At 43.4% G+C, this 27,008-nt stretch overlaps 1 protein-coding gene and 1 long non-coding RNA gene across 3 annotated transcripts in view; one reads left to right on the forward strand and one right to left on the reverse strand.

The window, feature by feature from the left end:
• The window catches only part of KAT7 (lysine acetyltransferase 7), a 45,917-nt gene extending 33,897 nt beyond the window's left edge, over positions 1 to 12,020 (reverse strand). For both annotated transcript variants that reach the window (XM_022557843.3, XM_022557841.3), the window contains exons 1-5: positions 11,731 to 12,020; positions 8,933 to 9,080; positions 6,507 to 6,683; positions 5,050 to 5,289; positions 349 to 431 (exon numbers count right to left, since the gene is read on the reverse strand). In XM_022557843.3, the coding sequence (XP_022413551.1) occupies positions 349 to 431; positions 5,050 to 5,289; positions 6,507 to 6,683; positions 8,933 to 9,080; positions 11,731 to 11,745 (663 nt within the window). In that variant the 5' untranslated portion in view covers positions 11,746 to 12,020. The remainder of the gene's footprint in view (positions 1 to 348; positions 432 to 5,049; positions 5,290 to 6,506; positions 6,684 to 8,932; positions 9,081 to 11,730) is intronic.
• LOC111166298 (uncharacterized) lies at positions 11,490 to 24,613 on the forward strand. The gene is made up of 3 exons (XR_002642583.3): positions 11,490 to 13,111; positions 13,289 to 13,383; positions 13,498 to 24,613. It is a non-coding gene; the product is annotated as an uncharacterized LOC111166298 (long non-coding RNA).
• Positions 24,614 to 27,008: the final 2,395 nt, after the last annotated feature.

The following is a 27,008-nucleotide window of genomic DNA, read 5'->3' on the forward strand; positions in this document are numbered from 1 at the left end:
AAATATTGAGATCACATGCTTATGCAAATTATTCCTTAGTGGAAAAGGTCCCTAGCAATCTTTGAAGATAATTTTCAACAGAAAATATCAAAGCACTTGGAGGATGATGTTCCAAATATTCCATAGATAATCTCATTGTTAATTTCTCTCAAAACACTCACTACGTAGAATAATTCATTTGTCTGTTTTTTTTTTTAAACACAGTTGTTTTTTATGTTTCCTCCTCTAGAATGTAAGAACATGGACCTTGCCCATTTTGTTCACACTGTATCCCCATTGTTTAGCAAAGTACCTGGCAAATGGTAAGCACTCAGTAAGTATATGTTGAATAAATGACAATACAATTACCTTGCATTCATCAGCTGAGAGATTATGATAGAGAGGGCATCCTGATATAGAGAAATGTCTCTCGTGTTTTCCTGTAAGGTGTCCTGTTAAAGGAGGAAAAAACTTAATCTCAAGATGAAAGATTTAAGCTTGTAAAGTCATATTTTTCTCTACCTTTTTTTACGGTATCATTTTATCACATACATGTCTGATTACAGATTAAATCCATCAAAGGTAAGTGCTGTTAGGGTCATAACTTGCACCCACAATAATTTTTTTTCTTCCACAGGTTGGATCTAGCAATCTTTGAACACACTTGCATATATTCAGTATAAATTATAGTTCCTTCTTTTCTGATAATTCTTTCTCAAATTCCAAAATGTCACTAAGCCCATAAACTTATTTAAAAGGCACAAAGTTGGGCTTCCCTGGTGGCGCAGTGGTTAAGAATCCGCCTGCCAATGCAGAGGACGCGGGTTCGAGCCCTGGTCCGGGAAGATCCCACATGCCGCAGAGCAACTGAGCCCGTGTGCCACAACTACTGAGTGTGTGCTCTACAACCCACGAGCCACAACTACTGAAGCCCGTGCGCCTAGAGCCTGTGCTCCGCAACAAGAGAAGCCACTGCAATGAGAAGCTCGCATACCACAAGGAAGAGTAGCCCCTGCTCACCGCAACTAGAGAAAGCCTGCGCACAGCAACGAAGACCCAATGCAGCCAAAAATAAATAAAATAAACCAATTTAAATAAGTAAATAAGAATAAAAAGCACAAAGTTACAAGCAAGAATATTTTCTTTTGGTGGAATTTAACTTTCCTATGCTAAACTGATCAAGTCATACGTATAGTAAGTACTTTCCTTTCTGTTATGCAATGTTATCCAATCTGAATGGAACTTTTTTTTTTTTGGCTGTGTTGGGTCTCCGTTGCTGCGCGTGGGCTTTCTCTACTTGCGGTGAGCAGGAGCTACTCTTCATTGCGGTGCACGGGCTTCTCACTGCGGTGGCTTCTCTTGCTGTGGAAAATGGGCTCTAGGCACGTGGGCTTCAGTAGTTGTGGCATGTGGGCTCAGTAGCTGTGGCTCTCAGGCTCTAGAGCGCAGGCTCAGTAGTTGTGGCACACAGGCTTAGATGCTCTGCAGCATGTGGGATACTCCTGGACCAGGGCTCGAACCTGTGTCCCCTGCATTGGCAGGTGGATTCTTAACCACTGTGCCATCAGGGAAGTCCTTTTTTTAAAACAAATTTATTTATTTATTTTTGGCTGCGTTGGGTCTTCATTGCTGCGCACAGGCTTTCTATAGTTGTGGCAAGTGAGGGCTACTCTTCGTTGCGGTGCACAGGCTTCTCATTGCGGGTGGCTTCTCTTGTTGTGGAGCACAGGCTCTAGGTGCGCGGGCTTCAACAGTTGCGGCACACAGGCTCAGGTGTTGTGACTCGCGGGCTCTAGAGCGCAGGCTCAGTAGATGTGGCACATGGGCTTAGCTGCTCCGCAGCATGTGGGATCTTCCTGGACCAGGGCTTGAACCTGTATCCCCTGCATTGGCAGGCGGATTCTTAAGCTCTTCGCCACCAGGGAAGCCCCTGAACTTCTTTCAAAAATCAAAAGAAACTTATGAAAAATGGAGAAGGAAGTGGCCTTTTCTATCATATAAGGAAACATACCTTGATAACTTTGGACCAGATTAAATATATTCATTCTTTTGGAGGGGTGGCTGGTTTTGTTTAAAGATTTAGCCTTCTTCTATAATCAAACTTTTATATTATTCATTCATTCATTTATAAAATACATAATCAAACTTTTAATCAGGAAGTTTGCACAAGGCCCTCTTAAGAAGGGAAGATGAAGATATTAGGAAAAACAATACAGAAAGCTCATTTTATCTAAAGGGGTATCTCTTCATTTTTCTATTTCTCCTGTGGTTTGTGAAAATACACAGAGAATTGATTATTTCATTTTTATATGTCCCTTCAATCAAAAGGTTTATCAAACACCTAAGATTGAGAGGGATGATGAGCCAAGGCTAATGAGATGAAAAGATAAGTTAGCTAAGCTAAACTGCAAATCTACAAAAACCTTTATCTTTCTTGGGGTAAAGGAGACATTTAAAAGGGATTTAAAAATTATACAAGATTTACAGAGTAAGCTTTAAAGGGTAAAAACAGGGAATTCCCTGGTTGCCCAGTGGTCGGGGCTCTGTGCTCTCACTGCCAAGGGCCTGGGTTTGATCCCTGGTCGGGGAACTAAGATCCCACAAGCCTTGCAGCGCAGCCAAAAAATAAATAAATAAAGGGTAAAAACAGTCCAAGTACTGGGGGAGAGGGGAATTAATATATGATATGCAGGCTGCCATTTCTCCAGGACTATATTATTTAAAATGTAATCTTAGAGATCCACACATTTATCTTAGACACACTGATCAAACACTACGTACAAAATGTAAAGTATCACTGCTATGGCAAGCTTTTTAGATACTATGCATCTGTAACTTCTGAATAAATTATTCAAGTTTGCTTTATTTTGTAATATGTAAGCTACAACCAATATGTCTATATTAAAAGTTTAAAAATGATAGCTGTTCTATTGACCTAGCAATTCCACTGCTATGAATTTATCCAACAGATTTTCTAGAGACACCAAAATACATACATACAAGGCTATCAATTACAGTACTGTTCAAAATAGCTTTAAGAAAAAAAAAGTTAAAAAATGAGAAACAATATAAATGTCAATCAATACAGAGCAATTTAAATAATTTCTGAAATTTCAATATAATGGAATTCTCTATATCCTTTAAACAGATGGACCTCTGAGTGCCAATAAATATCTAAGATGTCAAACCACTGTATACTTTCCTTTTTCTAAATAACAAAAAAAGAAATACATGTACATATACACGTGTGCTATGTATGTATAGAAACTCAGCAGCATTCATAAAAAACTACCAATAGTAGTTTTATATCTAGGGCATGGTTCTGGGGATATGAGTGAAGGAGAACTTTTACTTAGCACTCAAGACCTCCTGTAGGGTTTTAATTTTTCAAAAGCACACCCTACTTTCATACCAAAATTACCAAAAAAAAAAAAATTAACGACACTGTTTTGCCTAAGATGAAGAGTGGAACAGGATCCAGAATAATATTGGAAGCTCCGGTTCATACTTTTCAATCTTCGCCAATACATTAAAACCAAAAGTCAAGTAAACTTTCCTGTGATGCAACAGATTTATATTTACCCTCTGGTCTACCACATTAAGGGTGCTGAGTCCAGGACATAAATAACACAGAATTAGTCCCCCACTCTAACCTCATTCTGGTCTGTCTCCTCCTCCCCATTCTGGTCTATCTGCTCCAGGCATATTGGCCCCTAAAGTATTCCTCAAAGGGACTTCCCTGGATGTCCAGTGGTTAAGACTCCGTGCTCCCAGTGCAGAGGGCACGGGTTGATCCCTAGGTCAGGGAACTAAGACCCTGCATGCTGCACGGCGCAGCACCCCCAACCCTCCCAAAAAAATACTCCTCAAAGTGGTTAAGCATTCTCCTGACCCAGACCCTGTGCACTTGCTGTTCCCTCTACCATAATGCTTATCCCCCAGATACTCAAATGGTTCACTCTCTCACTTATCTCAGGTTTCTGCTCAAATACCAGCATATCAGAGTGGCTTTCCCAACTCACACACGCTTGTGTGTACGTGCGGTATCCTACTCTTCACAGCATACGTCTCCAGCTGATGTATTACACATCTGTTTTGCCTTCCCCGGTTAGACTACAAGCTACATGAGGGTAGGGAATTTGACATGTTCACAACTCCACCCCCAGAATTTAAAACAGTCAATAAGTATTGAACGACTGCTTACACACAGTACCTAAAATAAAAGTAACAATCTAAGGATGCGTGGAGAGCAACAAGCAGAGCTGAGGAAAACTCCTTCTCCTGCTGTGTGGCAACGAGATCCTCTTACCGTCTGAAAGCATATTAGCTATCTCTTGTACTAGTGTTTATGTACTGTCTATTCTTAGTTTTTCATTATTTATCTCAAGGAAATTAATTTAGGCCTGAAACAACTACCTTGAGTAACAACTGGTATAGTGTTCAGGGGAACTTTTGCTTTACTTATGCATTTTAATGGCTTGAAATTACCTAAGAAACTGCTGGTAAGATCAGGAAAAGATCCAAATAAATAAAATACTAGGGAAAATGTACTGGTGGTCTGCAAAGCAGCAACTTACTCTGTTCTACTTTTCTTCTGAACCTGGTGGCCACATTCAATGGCTAAATTTTTAAAATTTATTTATTTATTTTTGGCTGTGTTGGGTCTTTGTTGTGGTGTGCGGGCTTCTCATTGCGATGGCTTCTCTTGTTGCGGAGCATGGGCTCTATGCATGCAGGCTTTGGCAGTTGCGGCTTGTGGGCTCTAGAGCGCAGGCTCAGTAGTTGTGGCGCACGGGCTTAGGTGCTCCGCGGCACGTGGGATCTTACCGGACCAGGGCTGCAACCCATGTCCCCTGCAATGGCGGGAGGATTCTTAACCACTGCGCCACCAGGGAAGTCCCAGAGATGCTTTTATTCAAGCAGGCAATTCAGAGTTATTCTGAGGAGTGATCACTGAAGACCCTAAGAAGCTAAGTCGCAATGGAACACTAAACATTTCTGGGTGATCCTAATTCCAGAGGGAGAGAGAACCACGTATCACAGGGTGTCATGAGGCTTGGGCACACTTACCTAGGGAGTTACAGCCTGGTGTAGGACACTTCATATTGAAATTGTAGCTTTCATGGAAGCGGCGGCGCTTGGGGCGATGAGAGAGATCACTGCCTGAGTCCTTCAAGGACATGTCCTTGGCAATGCTCTCATCGTGAGAAACGTTGGGGCTGGAGATGTCTATATCAGACTCAGAAGAAGGGGCATTTCCAGTTGGCGTTCGAGGTGGAGACTCATCGTGATCAGCTGTATTTTTAGTTTCTAAAGTAAAAGCAATTGGTAGAACTCATGAATGGGGTTTATTTTATTTAGAGGGTTATTATATTCAGAAGAGCTTATGGGCTTTCCAAGACCCTCTTTCTACGATTTAACCAGTAACTTTTAGCCACTTATCTGCCATAAAACTAAATAGAAAATGAAGTGAAACTAATAACATCATTCCTCTTTTGCAACTTTAAATCCTGACTAAAATTCCATCTGGAGTTTACCTAATGCATTTTACTTATCTGTGTTTCTCCCAAGCCCCAAATCATGGGTAATCAAAACTGGATGGGAATAAATCTTTAAAAAACATTACCACCCCACTCTCCTTCCAGGAGATACACAGGATGGAAGATAAATGAAAATGGTTCTTTCTGGATGACACTGAACAGACTTGGTGTGAGACTGTGAATGGACCTAACTCTAAATTAGGGGTTGCAAACCAAATGCCTACCGGGGCTGAGCAAGGCCAAATCGAGAGCTGACTGTCCCTCTCAAGGGGACAACTACTACTCAGTTCCAGCCAATTATTACTGTGGTGAATGGCCACCTAATGTTCCTAGGGCTTTCCATTTTTTAAAAGAAACTAGTAACTCAGGTTTTTACATGAAATCTTTGTTTTTACAAATACTGGCAACAAAACTTTTTTTAAAAAGTAAATACGGTTCCATCAAACCAGCTGACCAGACTTCCCTGGTGGTCTAGTGGTTAAGACTCTGCGCTTCCACTGCAGGGGCCGCCGGTTCCATCCCTGGTTGGGGAAGTTACACATGCCGTGGGGTGTTGGCAGGCTAAAAGCCTAAAGCCTTTCATCTAAGGCCTCTGATTTGGGCTGCTGAATCACAACCTCAATACCTTACCATTCCCCATTACTGATGGGTCACTCCTCTTCAGAAATTCAGAGATAAATGGACTGACAAGCATGGCTGTAAGAAAATGTGCTTTAAGCCTTCTTCATCTGTGGGTAAGAGGTACCCAGTCCCCTTTGCCTACTGCAGGTCCAATCAAATATATTCCAGCTACTCTGGACCTCAAGAGTACTAGAGTACCAAACTTGACCTCAGCAAGACACAAAAAAGGAATCAGACACACCAGCATTCACCTAGCTGAATTTTGTATTGGGCATCTATCTATCTGCAGTGGCTCCAAGCCTCCCTTAAGAGGAAACTGACTAGACCCTCTCTGTAATGGGTCCAAATCATACCATACCCACTCACCTCTATCTGAAAAGTCAACCACTTGCTCAGTTTCTGAGCCAGATGAACGAGTCTGCCGAAGAGGGTATTTTTTCGGAGTCACTGGGGTAGGCTGCTGCTGACTACGGGTCACTCTCCTGGTAGAATAAGCAGGCTCCTCGGTGCCAAAAGACTGCAAATTTCGAACAGGACTGGAATCTGATCCCGATTTTTAAAAACAATAAAACAATTAAAGAAAAAAGAAGGAAATCTGTTTTATTTCCCAGTGGTATGACTTATTAGCACGTAGGCCCTCCTCTTCATATTTCACAAAATCCAACAAATCCTCAAAATATCCATTTTATTGAACTAAATATAAGCAAAATAGATCAGGTATAGAGATGCAATACAACAAGGAACTAATAGTTTAGGCTCTGGAATCAAGACTGAACGTGATTCAGTTCCACTTCATCATACTAACTGGCTGTGGCATCTTGGGCAAGTTAATCTCGCCAAGCCTGTTTCCTGATCTATAAAAAATGGGGCAAAACTAGTAACATATTCCTCATACATTTTGTGTGAGAATAAGTGGAATAATTCATGTAAGGCACCTAACATGATCCCTAGGTAGCTAAATCTAGTGCTTTATAAATATTAGCTACGTCCTCTCTTTCTTCCTTTACTCTAACCCACCAGAAAACAGATGCTCTACTACTAAAGGTATATCAATATACGAATATTTCCTTTCCTTAAGGATCTCTTTTTTTTCTTCCTGATTACCCTATCTGATACCCTAAAGCAAAATAATATTAGATTCGTAAAGGGCAAGGCAAGACTACAACTTTTAAAATTCTTTTGGATAGAGAAGTCTATTCTGAAGCACCCAGTAGCCTTTTCTCATCTCTACTCTGATGACACTCAAAGAAGGAATAAAAGAAATTCAGAGCTAAAGTTAAAGCATATTTTAATCAACAAAAAATCCTAACATGTATATCTTACAGATTCTTCAAAGAAGAAAACTGAAATTCTCCAACTCTTGTGTAAAACTTAGCACACAGCTAGGTCTTCAGTTTGCATACGTCCAGGGGGCTCCATTCACAATGTACTGATAGTCTACATTTTGCTTTAGAGAGGGTCATCTTACATGGACCACACTGTGAACGGTGCCCCGTGGAGTTGTGCGACTCAGTGGTCATAAAGTAGAACGAGAAAGAGACCCAGAGCTCATGTAATTCCTAGCTATTTTGAATATTTACAACTTTCAGGTGTCCAGGGCATGACCAATTATACTTTCTAAGAACACTTATGCCCATTCCTTTGCATATACTGTACTCTCTACCTATAATAACACTTTCCCATCTTTCAACTTGTAAATTCCTACTAGATCCCGTAAGATTTCCATATCTGGGATTCCACGGTACTCTATGCAAACCTCTCTCAGAGCCCGTTCCACAATGCATTACCATACCAGTTTACATCCCGAACTAAACTGTGAGCTCCTTGAGGGCAGGAAGTATGATTTTTCTATCATGGTATTCCAGTACATAGCATAGTACCTGAATTATAGTAGCCATTTATCAATATTCCCATTATGCCAAAAGATAAAACTTAAAAGTTGAGAAGTCAAGAGACAACATCTATACTTCAGCTCAAGTATTAGATTCAAAAATAAAGTAAGGAACAGTTGCTGAGAATGTTCCCACTTTCTTGCTTGAAAGAAGAGATGTTTTTCTCTCATTTTGCAACATGCTTATACAAAGCACTAACCAAATCAACACTGTTTAAGCGCTCTAAGTACATTATATTTTCCCTCTTGACTTATTACCGCCTGTTGATCATCAGCTTTCTGTATTCATTACAACTTTCTTTCTTCCCCAGGGAATCCCAGAGCAGAGCCAAGAGGGTTTAGGGGTACCCTCCAAATCTAAGCCCAGATAGCTCATTGCACTAGAGAACCTTCCGACACCAAGATTCTCTGTTCTTTACTACCACAGCAAAATTCTGGGTATTTACAGTTGATAGTTAGGTCAACTATTTATATTTATTACCTGTACCTGACCATATTACAGAATTAAACGTGGCTTTAAAAGTATTGGGCCTCCTATAATAACAAGTTCAAGAGACTATTTTAAGTCCCTAGGCCTAAACCATTCTAACGAAAGTGAAAAGATAGCATTCTCATTTTACTGATAGGGAAACTGTAACCTATAAAAAATTAAATGACTCAGGACATACATGTGTCACACACCTATTAAACCAGACATAGTTCCTTTGGGTCTACAAATTGGACAGTACCCCCAACAGAACCATTTTTAAAACCCTGATACTTCGCAGTCATTTACTCTGCATTTTACCAGATTCTGTCATCAACATCAAGACATGGGACCAGTTTCCACAGTGACTAGCACCATAATGTGATGTCCAGCCAGCTGTGAGGTGTGGCCAGGAAGAAGGAAGCCGCCTTTTACCTTGGGAACTCTGGCTTAGTCGGGCTGAGGAGCGGGTGACTCGGGCGGATCGCCGGGATGTGCCATCACTCTCTGAACTGTCTGTGTGCTCGAGATCTGTAGAAAAATCGGAATCTTCGGTTCCATCTGAACTACTGCCTGCATTCCTCTGTAACACCATAGATCCAAACATTAGCACAGAAACATTTACTCTGTGGGTTTGAATTAACACTGGGAAAAAAACGAGCTGAGATACTGAAAACACCAAGTTCAAACCTAAGAAAGGATTCCACAGACAACTTTCCTTTATTGAGAGCATTTAAATGAAACAACCTACAAATAATGCACCCTTATTAAATAAACACAGAAAGAGAATTCTTACTGTATTATCGTTAATTCTGAAACAAGTCCATCTGGAGGTCAGTACCACAAACTGGAAAGTATTCTACTCAAAACAGATTGGTTGACATAACCATGTACTTACAGAAAGTCCAGGGTAATGAGAAAAATGTTAGTACTAGACCCCACTGAAATTCAGAGTAGCTTTTGTACAAAGTCTCCATGAACAGCTATTACATTTTTAAAAACTACACACTAATTCAAAATGTCATGGTCCACAACTCTGATCCCAAAAGAACTTAAGGAGAAAAAGAGTAACATTCTTCTTTCTTATCTACTTTTGAAGTTTCTCCACATGAATGGCAAAAGTGCTTTAAGAAAGGGGGGAAGGGAGCGGCTTGCACATGAAGACTCATAGGTATGCAAAAACAAAAGGTTTTTAAAAATCATCTTTTAGGGCTTCCCTGGTGTCGCAGTGGTTGAGTCTGCCTGCCGATGCAGGGGACACGGGTTCGTGCCCCGGCCTGGGAAGATCCCACATGCCGCGAAGCGGCTGGGCCCGTGAGCCATGGCCGCTGAGGCTGCGCGTCTGGAGCCTGTGCTCCGCAACGGGAGAGGCCACAACAGTGAGAGGCCCGCGTACCGGAAAAAAAAAAAAAAATCTTTTAAATTAATAATTATTTGTCAATTGTTAGCCTCCTGAGGCATGATTAACCATAAAGATAACTTTTATCAACTGAGCATTAACACCATACCTTTTACTAAACCAGAAAGAGAAATGTATTTGCTAAAAAACAAAAGAACACCAAAGTTTCAAATTACAAGTCCCCAATTCTTTATTCAAAACCCTCAGGACCAGCTGTATTTAGAATTCATAACTTTTTAGAATTTTGGAAAGGGAATAATTTGCATATATGCTGCAAATAACACCCTTTCTGCAGCAAAATATGTAAACAATCACACTAAATGAGACACACGAAAACTCAGGACAGTTTAGGACAGGTTTTGTCACCGAATAAGTTACTAGAAAATTTACATTTTCAAGAGCTCTTTGTATTTGGGAATTGAAGAAAGGGGACTGTGGGCCTATTCCAAGGCACCAGTACTATTCCTGCATTTGGTAAGCCTTAACATAAATACCACCTGTCAATGTATGTCATTTTAGGAGACATTAAAAAGTGTAAATATTTGAAAGCCTCTGTGAAGAGAAACATTTCTTCAGAAGTGAACATTACCACCCAATTTTCCAAATATTTCAAGTCTAATCTGCCCAGATAATGAGTGGAGGCCCCAGAGAGGGTCACAGAAAATTGATAGGATAAAAGGGGGAATCTTAAAGGTCATCTAGTCCAATTACCCAGATATTTGAATCCCTGATCATCTCTGACCATCCCTTCCTGGCTTGACTGTAGAACTCTGTTCTTCTCTCTGGCTTTCACCAATCTACTTCTCATCTTATTCCAGAACAGACTTAATTGCTCTCCCACTTCCCTGACATTAAGCTTTGTACATTACTGCCAAGTAGAGAATTTACTAGATCCTTCTACAGTTATTTATATGTCTGTATTCCCCATCAGACTCTGATTTCCTTAAGCCAGGGTTCACGTCTAATTAATTTCTGAATCCCCAGCAACCAGCACGTAGCAAGTAGTCAATAAGCATTTGTTGAACTGAATTAGATTTGTTCTGTAGTCCTGGCTCTGCCATTGCCTAATTGAGTAGCTTGGGGCACTCCAATAAGCCTCTGTTTAGCTGAGAAAAGAAGGGATGGGAGTGTCCTTAGGTGATCTCATAAGTCCCATCTAATTCTACAAAGTTTCTGATTTTACGAACTGCATTTTCTAGGCGCTGTCCAACTAAGGAAACAATAATAATTACAGCTTAGGAGCAACAGGCCAGAGTGGGCGCTGGTTCTCCACCACCCAGTCCTCTGCTTTGTTGTGTCCCCCGCGGGGAAAGGAAGGATGCTCCAAAACCCCGCCTCTCCTCCTACGAGCATCTCCAGACGGAAGAGAGGGGGATTCGTGCCACCCAATCGCGGCCCCGCTAAACCGCGCCCCCACAGGACAGACTGCCAAGCCCAGCCAATCAAGAGAAAAGGGATCGTTCTCTACCGCCAGTAGGAGAGCGGTGGGGCCGGGCCCAGACACCGCCCCCACATGCGGGGAGGTGACCGTTGAGCCCAAATGGGCGGTGTCACCAGCCAATCAATATGCTACTAGACGTTTCAGCGACCAATTAACGAGAAGAACGCCTCCGAGCCAGGCAAGCAGAGGGCGGGAATAGTTGCAAGCATAGGCCGAGGCCAGGGTCGGGCCCACATTTTTCTGTTGGGTATGGGCAGAAGAGAGGATTGCTGAGCTAGATTCGGGGGAGCGGGAAGTTGGAATCCAACCACTGTGAGGCGTGGCCAACTGCGTCACGTTGCTCAAAAGACTGTCCTTAGAAACCCGCCATCCCTCCTGTCCCGTTCCTCTCACCTTCCTTCGCGGCATTGCCGGCGGCTGCGGCCCGACGGTTCCGATTCGGGCAGCGGCGGCAGCAGCAGTAGGAACGGTGGCTCCGGCGGGCTCCGTGGCGGCCTCTGTAGCAGTCCCAATCCTGCGTACGATCCCAAGTGCCTCCTGCTTCACAGCGTCTACAGCCTTCTGCGCAGGCGCCGCGGGCTGAGGCGCTTTTTCCTCTATTTCCGGCTGGGGTTCGCGTCACCTGACGTTACGGGTCAGAGAGGATGCTGGGAGGTTCGTTCCTCCGGTGAGGCTACTGAGCGCCATTTTGGACTTGGTCAGGAAGTGACACCGATGGTGGAAACCGGCGTGAGCCGTGCTTAGTTAGGGGAATGGCACCCTTTGTAGGCGTGGGTAGCCATTCCTGTTTGGGGCAGAAGCCCGACAGTTGAAGTTAACGGTTCTCATCTTTACCTTGGGCAACATTTCCCTTCCCGGTCGTTTTAATTTCCGAAGTCGGAGAAGGAAAGCCCCAGAATCCATCAGGTTGCTGGGGTTTAACCCCTTCGTCGCCGAATTGGCTAAAGGACGTTTCCGTTTATGACATAAACTCAAAGTTGGGAAGGGATATTTTGCAGAAGAAACTATATTTTAACAACCATCTTGTGTCTCAAAGTGGTGAGAATGGGGGCTTGTGAAAGGAACGAAAGGGTAGTGTCTATCATCGGGAAGTTTCTTGTCTGGTAGAGGAGACATTGTCCTTGCCCTTAGCGAACAGCAAGTAGGTAATCCCGTTCACTCGCGAAAGGAGACAGAACCATTCTCCAGAAGCTGTAGCTCCAAAGAATTACCAATTTAGTTCTGTGGTGAGCACATTCTGTATGGATTTGAGAGCCTTGGGTGGCCTGCAGGGTGAGAGTGTGTGTGTTTTGTGTGCGCCATGTCAGAGCCGGAGAAGCATCGAACCCGTTAGCCCAAGTGACCTCTCGAAATGCGGATGCTTGAGCCAGGAGTTGGGGGAAGGGGGAGGAGGAAGGAATATTTTTAGTAAAGCTGGAGCTCAGAAAGGCGTTGATTTTTAAATAATAGTGAGAGCGCCTTGAAAGGAGAAGTTTTGGAAGATGTAAGGCTAGAAGAGTCATAAGAAAAGGCTGGGAAGTGGACAGCAGGCATTGAGGAATTAGACTCGCTGGAAGAAAAGCCTTGAGAAGACCAAGCCTTGGCCCAGAGCTCATGGGTGGAATCCAGCCCCGCTCAGTCATTAAGTTAGCATCCTGGACCCCCGTTTTACCTGAGGCTAGCTAAGATGGAGATTTCCCCCTGGAGCTGAGCGAAGGAACAAAGCCGCAGAAGGTAAACAACTGATTAATGCGCTGAACAGAGGACTCTGAAGAATTGAAGGTCCAGACCCTCGGTTAGTACTCTCCTTGGAGATATCCTGGGCTGGTGTTAACACAGGAAGCTTTTAGTATTTAGTGTTTAGCTTTTAGTGTTTACTATAAATACCTTTGAATAATTTACTTAGGTTGAATTGTACATAAGAGCTTGTTTGGAAAAGGCTCATGTTTCTTCTTCTTTTGTATCCCCTCAGGACTTAAGCATTTAATTTCACACTATTACTGTTATTTTGCACTAACTGGAGTGTTCCTGAGGCTACTCTTGGATGTTGTGGCTCCCCGACTATTGGTAAGGAGCTCTAATGTTAAGAGCATATCTCATTTCTTTTATACCATCCTTAATATTACCCAGAGCTGGGCTTCCCTGGTGGCACAGTGGTTAAGAACCCACCTGCCAATTCAGGGGACACAGGTTCGGGCCCTGTTCCGGGAAGATCCCACATGCCGCGGAGCAGCTAAGCCCGTGCGCCACAACTACTGAGCCTGTGCTCTAGAGCCCGCAAGCCACAAGTACTGAGCCCACACGCCATAACTACTGAAACCCATGCGCCTAGAGCCTGTGCTCCACAGCAAGGGAAGACACCGCAATGAGAAGCCTGCACACCGCAGTGAAGAGTAGCCACGGCTTCCTGCAACCAGAGAAAAGCCTGCGCGCAGCAACGAAGACCCAACGCATCCAAAAATAATAAATAAATAAATAGTACCCAGACCATGCTCTATGTACAGTAAATTCTTGCTAGTCAATCAGAATATGTTTACTGTTTCACAGTCTCTGAATGTATAGCACTCGAAGATGGTGAAGTATCCCTCCCTAGAAATTAGTGTTTTAGAATAAAATCCTGACTTAGCCATTCAAAATACAAACACCAGCATTACAGATGTTCAACATTAGTTAATCCCTTACACCGAATTTTCAAACACTGCAGGTAGCATTAAAAGAGTTTACAGTTTCCTTTAGACATGGTTCTTGTCCTGGGAAGGTGTACCCTCTGGCAGAAAGATGAAAAAACTAACACCAAGAAGGTAGAAATGTGATCGTAAGAAAGGTGTGTACTAAAGATGAAAGTCAAACAGCTAGGTGTGTGTGTGTATATATATATATATATATATATATATATTTTTTTTTTTTTGGCTGCATTGGGTCTTCGTTGCAGTGCGTGGGCTTCTCATTGCGGTGGCTTCTCGTTGCAGAGCACAGCCTCTAGGTGCATGGGCTTCAGTAGTTGCAGCACGTGGGCTCAGTAGTTCAGTAGTTGTGGCGCACGGGCTCAGCTGCTCCCTGGCATGTGGGATCTTCCTGGACCAGGGATCAAACCTGTGTCCCCTGCATTGGCAGGCGGATTCTTAACCACTGCGCCACCAGGGAGGTCCCTTTTTTTTTTTAGCTAGGTATATTTAGAATGGGGAAGGGGAAATCCTAAAAGCTTTTTGCTCTCTTCCTTTCTTTTTTTGAACCAAACATAATCTTTACTTTGAGTTTTATTTTCATCATGATACAGTTATTGCACAAAGCAGGAACTGATGTTCATTTCAAAGCCTTTTACCAGTTGCCCCCTGCCCGTACTCGTACGCCAGACTTCACATGGGTAGCTCCACTGCTCTTCCTGCTTTTATGCTTTCACACAGGCTTTTCTTCCTGCCTTGATGCATCTCGCAACCTTCTTTACTATTTCTTCAGAAGGTCTTTCCTGATTTATTCTTCCTAAGGTATTAGGGCATAGTGATTTATGTTATTTTGCACTTACTGCTTTATGTGTACTTTTCCTTATACAGTTTGGTAGATGTTCTGTTTCCCTCTCTCCTTCCCTAAAAAGTAAGAGGAACACAACTCCTCTTTGTTTTACTCATCAGGTCTTCTAGCGTCCAGTACAGGGTTTGATGTCAGATCTGGATTTGAATTTTAGCTCTGTCGCTTTCTGTCTGCATTGCTCTTGGACAAGTTATAAAATTTACCTGTGCTTGAGTTTTCTCATCTGTGAAGTGGAGATGCGAATAGCCACTTCACAGGGTTGTTATAAGGATTAAAGGAAATGATTGTTATAGAGAGCTTAGCACAGTTCCTGACAGAGTAAGTGCTCTTACTCTGGCAATAAATGGCTGTTGTTACTGCTATTTATTATTCCAGTTACCCTAGTTATGGCAGTAACATCTTAATGTTTGTGAATATAGCTTTATATGGTCTCGATGATTACCCAGGCATTATATGTCAGGCATTGAGTCAAAGCAAGATGGATAAAACATCGTGTTTCCACAGGCCGGTAAGCTTGTTGTTCCAAAACACTATAAGAGTATTAATGGAAAAATAGAAAGATGAGCAAGGTTCAGAAGTGCTACAGAGGAGGAAGTGGACGGTTTTATCAGGAGAGTTTAGGAAAGGATGCATAGAGGAGGTGAAACGAGTAGAACTTCATAGGACGAATAAGTTTGCCAGCGGACAAGGAGAGTAAGGGCTTTCTATGCAGAGGGAACAGCATGTGCAAAAAGCACAGAGGTGTGGAGCAGTACGGCGTGTGGGTGACTAAGGGCATGACTGGATTTGGAGTGGTTGACATAAGAAGAGGCATGAATGGTTTTGGGAACCAGTTCATGCAGAGCCTTGAATGCCCTGCTGAGGAGCCTGGGCTGGAGGTGAGGGGGAATCTCTGAAGGACTTTAATCAGAGGAGTCCCACGATTAGACTTGAACTTTAGAGATCTCTTTCTGAAAGCTGTGAGGGGGACTGATCAGAGTGGCAGGGAGACCAGTCAGAATGCTTCCATAATAATACCCTTACCCAGAGCTGAGGAGGAACCAAACAGGGCAGGAGTAGCGAGGGTAATCTTTTGTGTATGTTCTTATGAAGTTTCTTTCTCATACCTGTATCTTGTCTCCTCAGTTACATTTGAAGCTCCCTAAAAGATCCTTCAATTTCCTTTCAAATGCTCCCCTTGCCAGTAAAATGGTGGGTACCATATTTCAAACATAAAGTGTAGTTGTCCATTGTTTGCTTCAAAGGCCTGGGATTTCCTGGAGGTTGGGAGCCTTGCCTGGCTGGCCACATCGTCTCCAGCTTCTCCCTTGCTGGCATCTAAAAGGGCTCAGTAAATGGTGTGGCCACTGCCAGGTGTTGGCTCAGTTAGGAAAGACTTGCACAGAACCAGCCACCCTCTCACCTCTAAGCCTCTTTTTGACCAGGAGGGGTTAGGGATAGCAGTTTCCTCTGTGTGCAGATAACTGTCCTGTAAGGTGGGAGAGCATGCCTTGACCTTTTAAAGACAATGCTAGTGTAGCCAGGCCAATCTCGCAACTTCTGAGTAAAAGTATTGGCCTAGTCTCTGTCCCTCTGCAAGAATCTCAGAATTTGCTGATGTGACCATAATTCATATTAAAATCTTTTCACTCACAGCTGCCTTAAAAATAGAGTCAGCAGAAATAAATAAATAAATAAACAAGTAAGTAAATACTTCTTTTTAATTGAAAAAAATAGAGTCAGTGAGGTCATTAGTGGTCCCTCCTTTCTTACTCTTGCTGGAGATGGCCTGAAACTTCTCTTACCTTCTTGGTCACTTGTTAATTTGGTTCTTGGATCACCTTATCCACCACCCACCCCAGCCCCGCCCTGGGGGAAGGTATTGGACAGATCCCAGCAGGCTCAGTCACTGTTGCCCACCTCTGTAGCTGGGGTTATAAATAACGGCCAAAACTAAATAGTCAAATAACTGCATTTTGAAAATTGCTAAAAGTAAAAAAAAAAAATCACTCTGATCCTGATTCAGTAGCAGTTCTTCTCCCACTCCTGCCCTTCATCTCCCCCTTTCTTCCACTTATCTACCTCCCTTTCCCCATCCAAGCTCCCTGGGGAAGCCAATCTGAGCACAAAGCCCTCATACAATGAAGACATCCTTTTCCTTATTTGACAGGGCCAGAGCCTCCAGGGCTGTAGTTATAGTTACGCAATGTTGTTATGGCAGCAGAGGCCTCAGGGCAACATATGTTCCTGGGTGGTAATTGGGTTTGCTTTAACAGACTGTCTATCCCTGGGTTCTCCATGCCCAAATTCACTTATCAAGAAAACCAGGGAATTGCTGTTATGGATGGGCCTTCTTTTTTTATTTTTAATTCTAGCAAAACCAAATTCTTTATTCCCCAGGATAGAATGTACCCAGTGATCATGGGTTGGGACTTTTTAGACTGCAGACATTTTCATTTATTCATCCAACTTATTGAACATCTGATAAGTGCTAGGCATTGGGTAGGAGCTGAGTGCACACTGTGAATAAACACACATGGTCTTTTCCTCCTCCAGCTGACGATTTAGGACAAGTGTGTATAGGAAGGGGCTGGGGGAGTATGATGTTCACAGGCACCAACCCCCTCCACCTTTTCAAAAGTTACTAACACAGTATAATAACACTAAATAAATGTCTGAAAAAATAAAAGACATCCTTAATCTCACTGGTGCCATAGAGCTATTTTTATTTTTTGCATATTGCCTTCCAATTTTTCTCCACATGTGTACATTTTATTACATGTACACGTTTTGTATAAATGCACTCATTGTTTACATGAAATTTCATATTTTTTACACATTCTCAATATTTCCCGTGTTTCTCTGTAGTCCTCATAATTGTAATTGTAATTGCCGTGTGCCATTGCAATGTGGCTTTGTGACATAATGTGCCCTCACTCCCCTATTTGGGATTATTGAGCGTCTTTTAAGTCAAATAATGCTGCAGTGAGAGTCTGCATGCATCTGTAGCTCTCCTGTTTTTATTTCTGCCTCTTATACGTTGCTTTATTTCTTTCCCCAAAGACTTGCCCAAATTTAAAGTGTCACCATCATTGTGGGAGGATACCAATTTTAAGATGTTCCCAGAACTGAGTGTTACCACTTAATAAAATCTTGCAAGTTTAGTAAAAAAATGAAAACTGCACCTCAAATGTGCTTTTCATTTTATTTCTAGTTAGGATAGACTTCAGTCTTCCATGTGTTTCTTTACTAGTCCTGTTTCCTCTTCCATGAAATCCTATGTATTACTCATTTCTCTACTGAGGTCTTGATGATTTTCTTTTAAGTTTGTGTGAAAGATGCTTTGTCTGAGCCATATTCAGCTATGGAATCAGTGTTACTAAGAAAGCAGAAGATTTGCTTCATAATGATTTCTCTAGTTGTTTCTCCTCACTCTTTCTCTCTGGCTTTCCTATTACCTCTAGTGGTAAACTCTTTGTCAAGTATGCATGCTATTAAGAAGGAGAATGATATTATGAACAGAATGTGTAGATGACGTGGATGAAAGCAGTGGGGAGGCAGGTTATGTCTTACCTCAGCAAGAACTGAGGGGCCGCTTTAAAAGCTGTAGTCACTCTTGCCCACTATAGAAACTTTGAAGATGGTCGTGTTGACACTATTTTCCTGATGACCTAGGAGAAACTGAGTACTAGGAAAAATATTCGCAAACCAGTCAACTTCAGGAGGATGAAAAATGACCCTGCCTTCTGCCGTTTGTAAACTGAGGGTCATTTCATTTGTTGGAAGATGCTTTCCCAGGAACTGGGGCCAGGAATGGTTCTCTCTGAGTCACTTACACATGCTCAGTCAATCTCCCTTGTGACTAATTGTACCCAAATGTGAATCAACTGCCAGGGTGAGGGATGTGAGCTACAACTAGGAAAATAATTTCTCTATTTAAGGTAAATCAGCACATAACATGGTCCAAACTCACAACCCTGCTCTTCTTAGTCTTGCTGTAACCAACTGCGATTACTGACCCAACCCAGTCTCAGGAGTTAAGGATGATTTTCTTACTAGTCTGGAAATTACTTGAGGATGAGTGGGCATCTGGTCATTTTTTTTACCTGCCTAGCCTTGCCAGTAGATGTCACTACACCAGACCACATTCTCCAAAGATAGGCCTGGAAGGAAAGAGAGGGCTTCAGAAAGGCCAAGTCCAACCATCATGACCCTATTCTCCCATGGCTTCCATTAATAACTCCAAACTATCAGGGATATGTATATACATGGTTCCAGACAGTACTAAGGCCTGAACTCAGAAGGCCAAGACCTCAGGTTCTGGGCAGAGTCAGAGTTCTTATCCAGAGGCCTTCCCCAGATTGGGTGGGGCACACAGCTGCTGTAGGAAGGGTGGCAGGGTGAGAAGACCATTTAAATGGGGGGGGGTACACATGATAGACTTATCAAGGAACAAGAGCCATAGGCTTGGGGCTGTTCCAAATGTCACTGTGGGGCTGATACCTCAGGCAAAGCACTCCACCCACCCTCCACCCCTGCCCCTCTGTCCATACTGACAGTGTCCATCCCTTGCCTGAGGGCTGCCAGGCTGGGGCCGGTTCATCAGCTTTGGGCCTCCCCAGGGCCAGCCAGACATAGCCACACCATGCCAGGAAACTGGGAAAGTTCCTAACAGTTCAGACTATCATTACTGTTCCCCTTCAAGACAAGTATAAGCAGCATTAATAATCTGGGAAATAAAGCTCTTCTGTAAAGACTTTGGTTCCATGATCTTCTGTAGGATAAAGAGTGAAATTCTTACCTGGCTGCAATGACCGCATGATCTGCCCTTTGGTTAATTCTCCAGCCCATCCCACACAACCTCATTCTCTGGGCTTTAACCTCATTGGCCTTCCTGCAGTTCTCAGGAGTCCCCTGGTTCCTTCCACCTCAGGATCTTTGCACATACTCTTTACTCTGTCTGGAAAGTTCTTTCCTCATTCTCTTCTTCACCTCTTTCCACTAATCCTTCAGCTCTAAGGTCAAATGTCATTTCCTCAGGAAACTATTTCCCGAAGCTTCCAGACTAGACCAAAGCCCTTATTTCTATACGGTTACAGCACCCAGCGTTTTTCTTCATAACATTTGTCTCAGTTTATAATTATATATCTATTTATGTGACTGTTTGGATTCTTTGCTTCTGTCCTCCCAACACATACGCAGACTAGGTTTCATGAGAGCAGTGTCCATTTTACTTACCATTGCATTCTCAGCACCCAGCAGAGTACATAGTGCTTAAGAGGTACTCAGTAACTATTGGATGTATGAAAGAATGGCAATAATAATGAAAAATGAAGGAAGTTAGACAACATAGCATTACTCTCATACACACATTCATATAGCATTTGTATATGAAATATCCTGTCTAATTCTGGTCACTCAACTCCTAAGAAGACATATCAGAGTCCAAAGAAAGTTATCTAAATTGGTCAAGGGGAAAATGGAGGTTATCATATGAGGCAAAATTTTAAAGATTGTGGAAAGATGGAAGCTGAGACTATGATCCATGCATATGAAAATATAAAGGGGATAGATGCAGATTTATTTACCAAATCCGAAAAGTCAGTGCGAAGGAAAATCTTTCAAAAACTAGACTGTGGACTCCCCAGAGAAGAGACTGTGTGTTATTTATCTCTATATTCCCAGCACCTAGCACGATGCCTGGCACATAGTAGGAGCTCAAGAAATGTATGTTGAACCATTTTGTTGTTGAAGCTTAAAAGAGGTAGACTTGGGTCTGGGGATGAAGTAGAATACAATTTTCACTTGGGAAATCCCAGAGGCAGAAAAGTATGAATAGGGTCAAGAAGGGTTCCTTTACATGTATGGACAATAGCTACACAATAGACTATTTCAGGGACATTAGGGCTATTCAAGGCCCATCCCTTGACCTTTTGAGATCATCCTTATGAAGGGCAATTACCATACACTCTCACAAAATGCATCTTCTCTCCACCAACAGGGACAAAACTCTAAACTATAAAAAGCATTGATCTCACCCTGCCTCTCACATTGTTATCTCCAGTGCCCTCCAGACTCTTGGGCACATGCCCTATTGGTTCCCTGGGCATATTCTACTCAGGTTTTCACCAAAGAAGGGAAAATCCCAGAAGGTGGTGCCCTTCAATCAGAAGTAAAAATGGCTGCATCTCTCAGGGCAACCAGAGCCTGGGGCTGGTATTCCTGAGCCCACAGCAGGGAGGCCAATAGCCCTGGTTCCAAGAATCCCTGCAACCAGCCTCCCTGGCATTTAGCCTTCAATCCCTGGCATTTACCCCACCCCCCACCCCGGCCCCTTAAGCAGGGACATTTCAAATAATTTTTCTTAGAGCCATGGAGGGTTCAAAAGAATTCTCGTACATTAAAAAAATAAATCCTCCAAAAACAACTATTGAGCTGCCCATCCTCACTTATTTCTTCCCTCTCCCGGCAGTGTGTGGCTTAAAGTAAAGGTTGAGGATTTGGTTGTATGTTCATTTCCCAGCCAGCTCTGCTGGTCTCATCCTACCTGGTACCAGAGCGGTAAGGGCTGTATCATCTCTCAGAGATGGGCCTGAAGGCACAGGCATCAGGAAAATACTTAGACTCTTGTCAATGGTGTGCTGATGCACCATGGAAACTAGTCCCAGGGGCTTCCCCTGTCTGACATTCCCCCCCACCCCCTTCCAGCAGCCTATAAATCACTAAGGATTAAATACTGTCTGGAGGACCCTTCTCTCCCACCCTTATTTCTGGGGCTCCCTGCCAGGCAGAAGGCTGCAAACTAAGCAGGGAGAAAGAAAGAGAATGGGCAGCAGGCAGGGGTGCCCATCATTTATCAACCAAATGCAGCGGTCAGTGGCTCTTTCCAGCAGCTCTCTGGCAGGCTGGGCAGGCAGTACAGCCAGTGTTTTGTGTCAAAATGGAGAGCACAGTCCGGCAAGAGTTCCCCTTATTTGGCTGTCCCACCCCGGACGTAGGGAGTCAAGGGGTGAGCCCCTTTCTTTTTTTTGGTTTTGGTGGGTTCAGAATTAAACCACACTTTTGGTCCTGGATAGAGTCTGACTTCCTTCCCACCCTTTTCTGCCAAGTCTTCCCTAGGGCCTCCTCTTGTAGCTCCTCTTTTGACCCCAAGAAGAGCTTTCTCACTTTACTTGGCACCTTACAGAAGTTTCTTAAGAGTCCAAGTTCCAGAGCTCTGGCAGTCTTTCTTAAAGGGCAGCACCACTGTTCTACCTCCTTTGATCGTCTCTGGTTTCTCCTAAATGGAAATCCCCCAGCTTCCCCATCTCTCTCCTTCCCCAAGGTAGGAAGCTTGGAGAAAGGAAGTGCATTTAGTCCATGCTTTTTTCAAGGAGGAGTTCCAAAAAATGTTCAACTCCCTCACCAAGAACATTTGGAACCTGCCAGACTCACCTCCATAATTTCTGAGCACTGCTTCTCTGCACTATAAACAAAGTCAGAGTTCTAGAGAGTTTAGGGCTAGGGGAGGGGACAGGGAGGCAGGGAACTGGGTTATAGGATCTGGTCTGTATTCCTAACTCTGACCTTCAACTTCTGGATAAGGGTGGACCTCTAGGTCTGCATCCCTCTGACCTAGTCCACTGAACCCCCCAGTAGTGGTTATACACAGTCTTTGAAAGCAGATGAACCTGTCTTCTCTAGCTAGATAACCTCCAATACATTTCCTAACCTTTCTGAGCCTCAGTTTTCTCACCTGTGAATTGGGGATAGTTACACCAACTGGATAGGATATAATAACTAAGACTGAGGGTTAAATGATATTATGTGTGCAAATTACTTAGCCTATAGGAAGCTCCCAGAAAGCAGAAGTATTCTTTTTTTTTTTTTTTTCAGAAGTATTCTTTTATGCTGTGTAGTTGGGGCATATGGTCTATAGTATCCTAATTATATGACCTTCTTTCCGGGGCCCTGATGTTAGTGTCTCCACAGGTGGCACAAGCTTCTTGGGCATTCTGAGGAATGCAGACCCACCACAGATTCAGAGATCCCAGGAAGAATTTTTGGGGGAGAATTCAAAATTGGGTGTATATGGCCAAAAAATTAACAGGGTTGAGATCTAGACCCTGACTTGACATTCTGGGCAGACACCCAGTAGGTCAGAGAATTGGATGGAGCTTCTGGGTGGGACTTCCAAGGAAGGTGCCAACTTGTATGATACTATCAGAGTGGCATGGAAGAAGTAAGACCAAGCTGCTTCCTACCCCAGCAGAATACACGCTACTTTGTAGATTACCAGGCTTTGCCCAAGTTGAATAGAAGCAGGGGGTCACAGAGGCCACTGGTGGAATGTACTGGAACATTCCAGGCCCTTCTGCTGCATAACAACGCAACTCCTCGAGGCTTTGAGCCATCAGGGTCTTCCAGGAAGAATTGGATACAAGGTCCTCACCCTCCACCATGCATAGCAAGAAATCACCTGCTCTGAAAGGAGCATTATTCTAAGTGCCTCCAACTTACTAAGTGGGAGGAGTGTTAATCCAGCCCTTTGGGACTTTTTCACTAGAGAGACTTGGCTGTCAAGGCCATTTTGTTGAGCCAGCACCTTCCTGTGGAATAGATGTGCTGGGTACAGGATATCCACAGGAAAAGCCAGGAATAGGCGCCTGATCGATCAGGGCCGAAGAGTTGGATGGGATGTAACCAGGCTTCATTTTTTTCAGTCAGAAACAGATTTACAATCAAGCTAATGAAACTTAAGAGTCAGATCCCCTCACTTACACAGAACCCTTCCAAGTCCTTCTCCCTAATTCTATAATTATTTTACTATTTAACTTAAAGAGGAACCCCCAAATTATATAAGTATTAGACCTCACAGAACCTGGAGCCTTCCCTACTTTTAGTCTGCAGGGCTTTTTTTTTTTTTTTATAGTGTTGCTTTATTTATTATTTATTTATATATTTGGCTGCTCTGGGTCTTAGTTGTGGCACGTGGGATCTTTTAGTTGTGGCATGTGGGATCTAGTTCCCTGACCAGGGATCAAACCTGGGCCCCGAGCATTGGGCGCGTGGAGCCTTAACCACTGGACCACCAGGGAAGTTCCTGCAGGGCTTTTAGCCTCAGCCTTCAGGAGTGATCAGAAACATTAGTTGGAAAAACAACCAACATTGCCTCAACATCGCCGGACGCAGTGGCTTGCACTAGTAGCTGACAAGAAATAACAGAGCAAATGGGTCCCTTTGCTCAGAACTGGGGAGAAAGGACAAACATATATAAAATGACTGAAGAGGAATTATGAAGCTACCCATAAGGTAGCACAAAATAATGGGCTAAAAACCGAATACTTAAGTCCTGGGGGCATCATTAGTGCCTCACAGAGTCAGCTGAGTAATGCTAGAAGGCCCTGAGGTCTGATTGGAAGTTGAAGCTGGTGATGAAGATGGTGGAATTGCAGGGAGGGAGGGGGAATATCATATCCAAGGTTCAGAAGATAAAACTGAGGATGCATCTGTGGTGATATTTTACAGTTGTCTATTACAAAAGCCCTTTAGATAATATTCTTGGCTCTGAAAACAAATTCTGAGCCTATGCCCTAGGACTGAAGGAAATTAAACTAGAGACCAACTTTCACATCACTTGTCCCTTCTGTTATATTTATAATATATTTGAACTGGATTTCATGGTACTTGATTCCTGATTTGGCGCATGGTGTGAGGGGAAGGGAAAAGGATTAGGTGTGGAATTAGATGAAGAATGTTTAGGGTATTGTAGCTTATTTGCTCCAGGGGTCATTGTATTTTTTTTTTTTTTTTCCAGTACATGGGCCTCTCACTGTTGTGGCCTCTCCCGTTGAGGAACACAGGCTCCGGATGCGCAGGCTCAGCCGCCATGGCTCACGGGCCCAGCCGCTCCGCGGCATGTGGAATCTTCCCGGACCGGGGCACGAACCCGTGTCCCCTGCATCGGCAGGCGGACCCTCAACCACTGCACCACCAGGGAAGCCCGGGTCATTGTATTTTTGAGGCTGACCTGGAGAAGGTAAATGGGGACAATAGCAGAGGAGAGAGGTCTAAAGGGGGTGAAACGAATAGGCCTTTTGGTTTATATACAGTCTCCTGGGAATGTATGCAACCAGCATCTCCTCTCCAGAGACTTTACTCTCTGAGGGGCCTGGGGGTGTGTAGGGGATGCAAACTCTTCCCACCGAGGTACTGCTCTAGAAACCAGATGGTCCCTCAAGGTACCCATAATCACATGACACAGCAGAACTAGTTTATTTTAATTCATTTTTTGTGACGCACCATCTGCATGCTGGTCACAGTGCTAGGTGTAGTAATTAGCCTGAGGACAAAGACACGCCTGTTCTCCTCAGGAAACTTACATATTTTAGTGAGGAGGACACTTTTTAAAAATGAAGAATGCTAACCTGTGTATTTCATAGGTCAAAGAACCAAATCTTATGTCTTTCACAGTGAACTTTTATGGATATCATGGGGGTAGGTATATCTTTTTCATTAGATGTTCCCTTAAAAGATTAGCAGGGTCTGACATACATCATAAATCTCTCAACCATAAACATATCTAAATCCTTTTTTTTTAAACAGCTTGATTGAGGCATAAATTATATACCATAAAATTCACTTGTTATACATGTATAATTCTATGATTTTATTAAATTTATAGAGTTGTGCAACCATCACCACATTCCAGTTTTAGATCATTTCCATCACCCCAAAAAGTTCCATTGTGCCTGTTTGCAGGTCATCCCTGCTTCTGCTCCTAGCCCTAGGCAGCCACTGATCCTGCTTTCTGTCTATAAATCTGCCTTTTCCGGATAGTTCATATAAATGGGATCGTACGATATGTAGCCTTTTGCATCTGGCTTCTTTTACTTAGCATGATGTTTTTTAAGGTCCATCCACATTGTAGCATGTATCAGTAGTTTATTCCTTTTTATTGCTGAATAGTATGTCATATAAATTCTTTTGGAAGTTATTTATTTATGTTTTGAGGCAACACTGACCAGGATGCAGGAGCCCTGGTCTCCTGTCCTGCCTCTGATTTGCCAAGTGGCCTCTGGCAATTCATTCCCTTGTCTCGGCACCCACTTCTCCATTTGTAAGATGAAGGGACTGGATCATATACAGTCTCTAATGTCTCTTCCAGTTCTTCCAAAAAGATCTACTTTGTATTTTTCACGGAGCGCCACTAGGTCCTGTATTCCAAAATTTTGATGTCTCTGATCCCACATTTACCCTTTACCTATTTTAAAACATCCAACAAATCCTTTATTGTTAAAGATGAGGAAGTTTCAGTTTTAAAAGGCTGCAGCTTAACAGGAAAATTTGATTCCCACCAAGAGGAAAAGAAGAGTTAAGGAGTGAACATCACCCAGTCTGAAAGAAGGAGAATGAACAAGTGAGATAACTAAGCAGAGGATAGAAAGTAGGGGGCTGCAACAAGGGACAAAGTGTGTCAGAGTACCGAAGGTCAAAATCCAGGCCACGGTTACCTCGGGAGTAATGGGGCAGGGATGCAGGGAGAGGGAGGCCACCAGAGTGGGAGAGAGGTTGAGGGCTAGGCCCCCCTCCCTACTCTGTTCCCATAACCTCATTCGTTCCCTCAATACTCCTTCCCATTCCCTCTCAGGCTGCTCTGCTCCTTTAGCTCTGACCCCATTTCCTCAGGATCTCATTCCCTGAGGAACTGGGCCTGACATTTCAGACAGAGGCTGAGGGAAGGAGGTAGGTCAGAAAGAGACACTGTGTGTCTGTGTCATTTTATTTTTCATTTTTATCATTTTGGAACCCAGGGGCCAAAGACGTAAGTACTCAGACATTTACCAGGAAGTTCAGAGATAGTCCCCCAGGTACCAAGGAATGTCAAGACTTCTCTAGTCCCTGCTGAACAAGTGCTACTGAGTATCAGATTCTGAAGGGTAAAAATGGTGATTTAGAATTTCCATTCTTGTTGGTTATTATGGCATAAATGCACAGGGTGAGGGTCAAGGTGCCCTGGAAGTAGGGCCGGACAGCGCCTTCGGAACTGCAAAGCTTCTCTTGGCTATGACAACCCCAGCCTTCTCTTAATTCAGTAGCCAGCAGGATAAGGCCTCCCTGTGGATCCTCTGATCTTCCAGAATTCTCCACAGCCTTTCATCCTTGGTAGTCCCTCAGACTTCTGCAGCTTTGAAGACCCCAGGCCT

This window comes from Delphinapterus leucas, chromosome 19 (assembly GCF_059928025.1).
Source record: "Delphinapterus leucas isolate spDelLeu-1000000601 "Yukka" chromosome 19, BTC_Dleu_Yukka2, whole genome shotgun sequence".
In the NCBI taxonomy this organism is placed as follows: domain Eukaryota; kingdom Metazoa; phylum Chordata; class Mammalia; order Artiodactyla; family Monodontidae; genus Delphinapterus; species Delphinapterus leucas.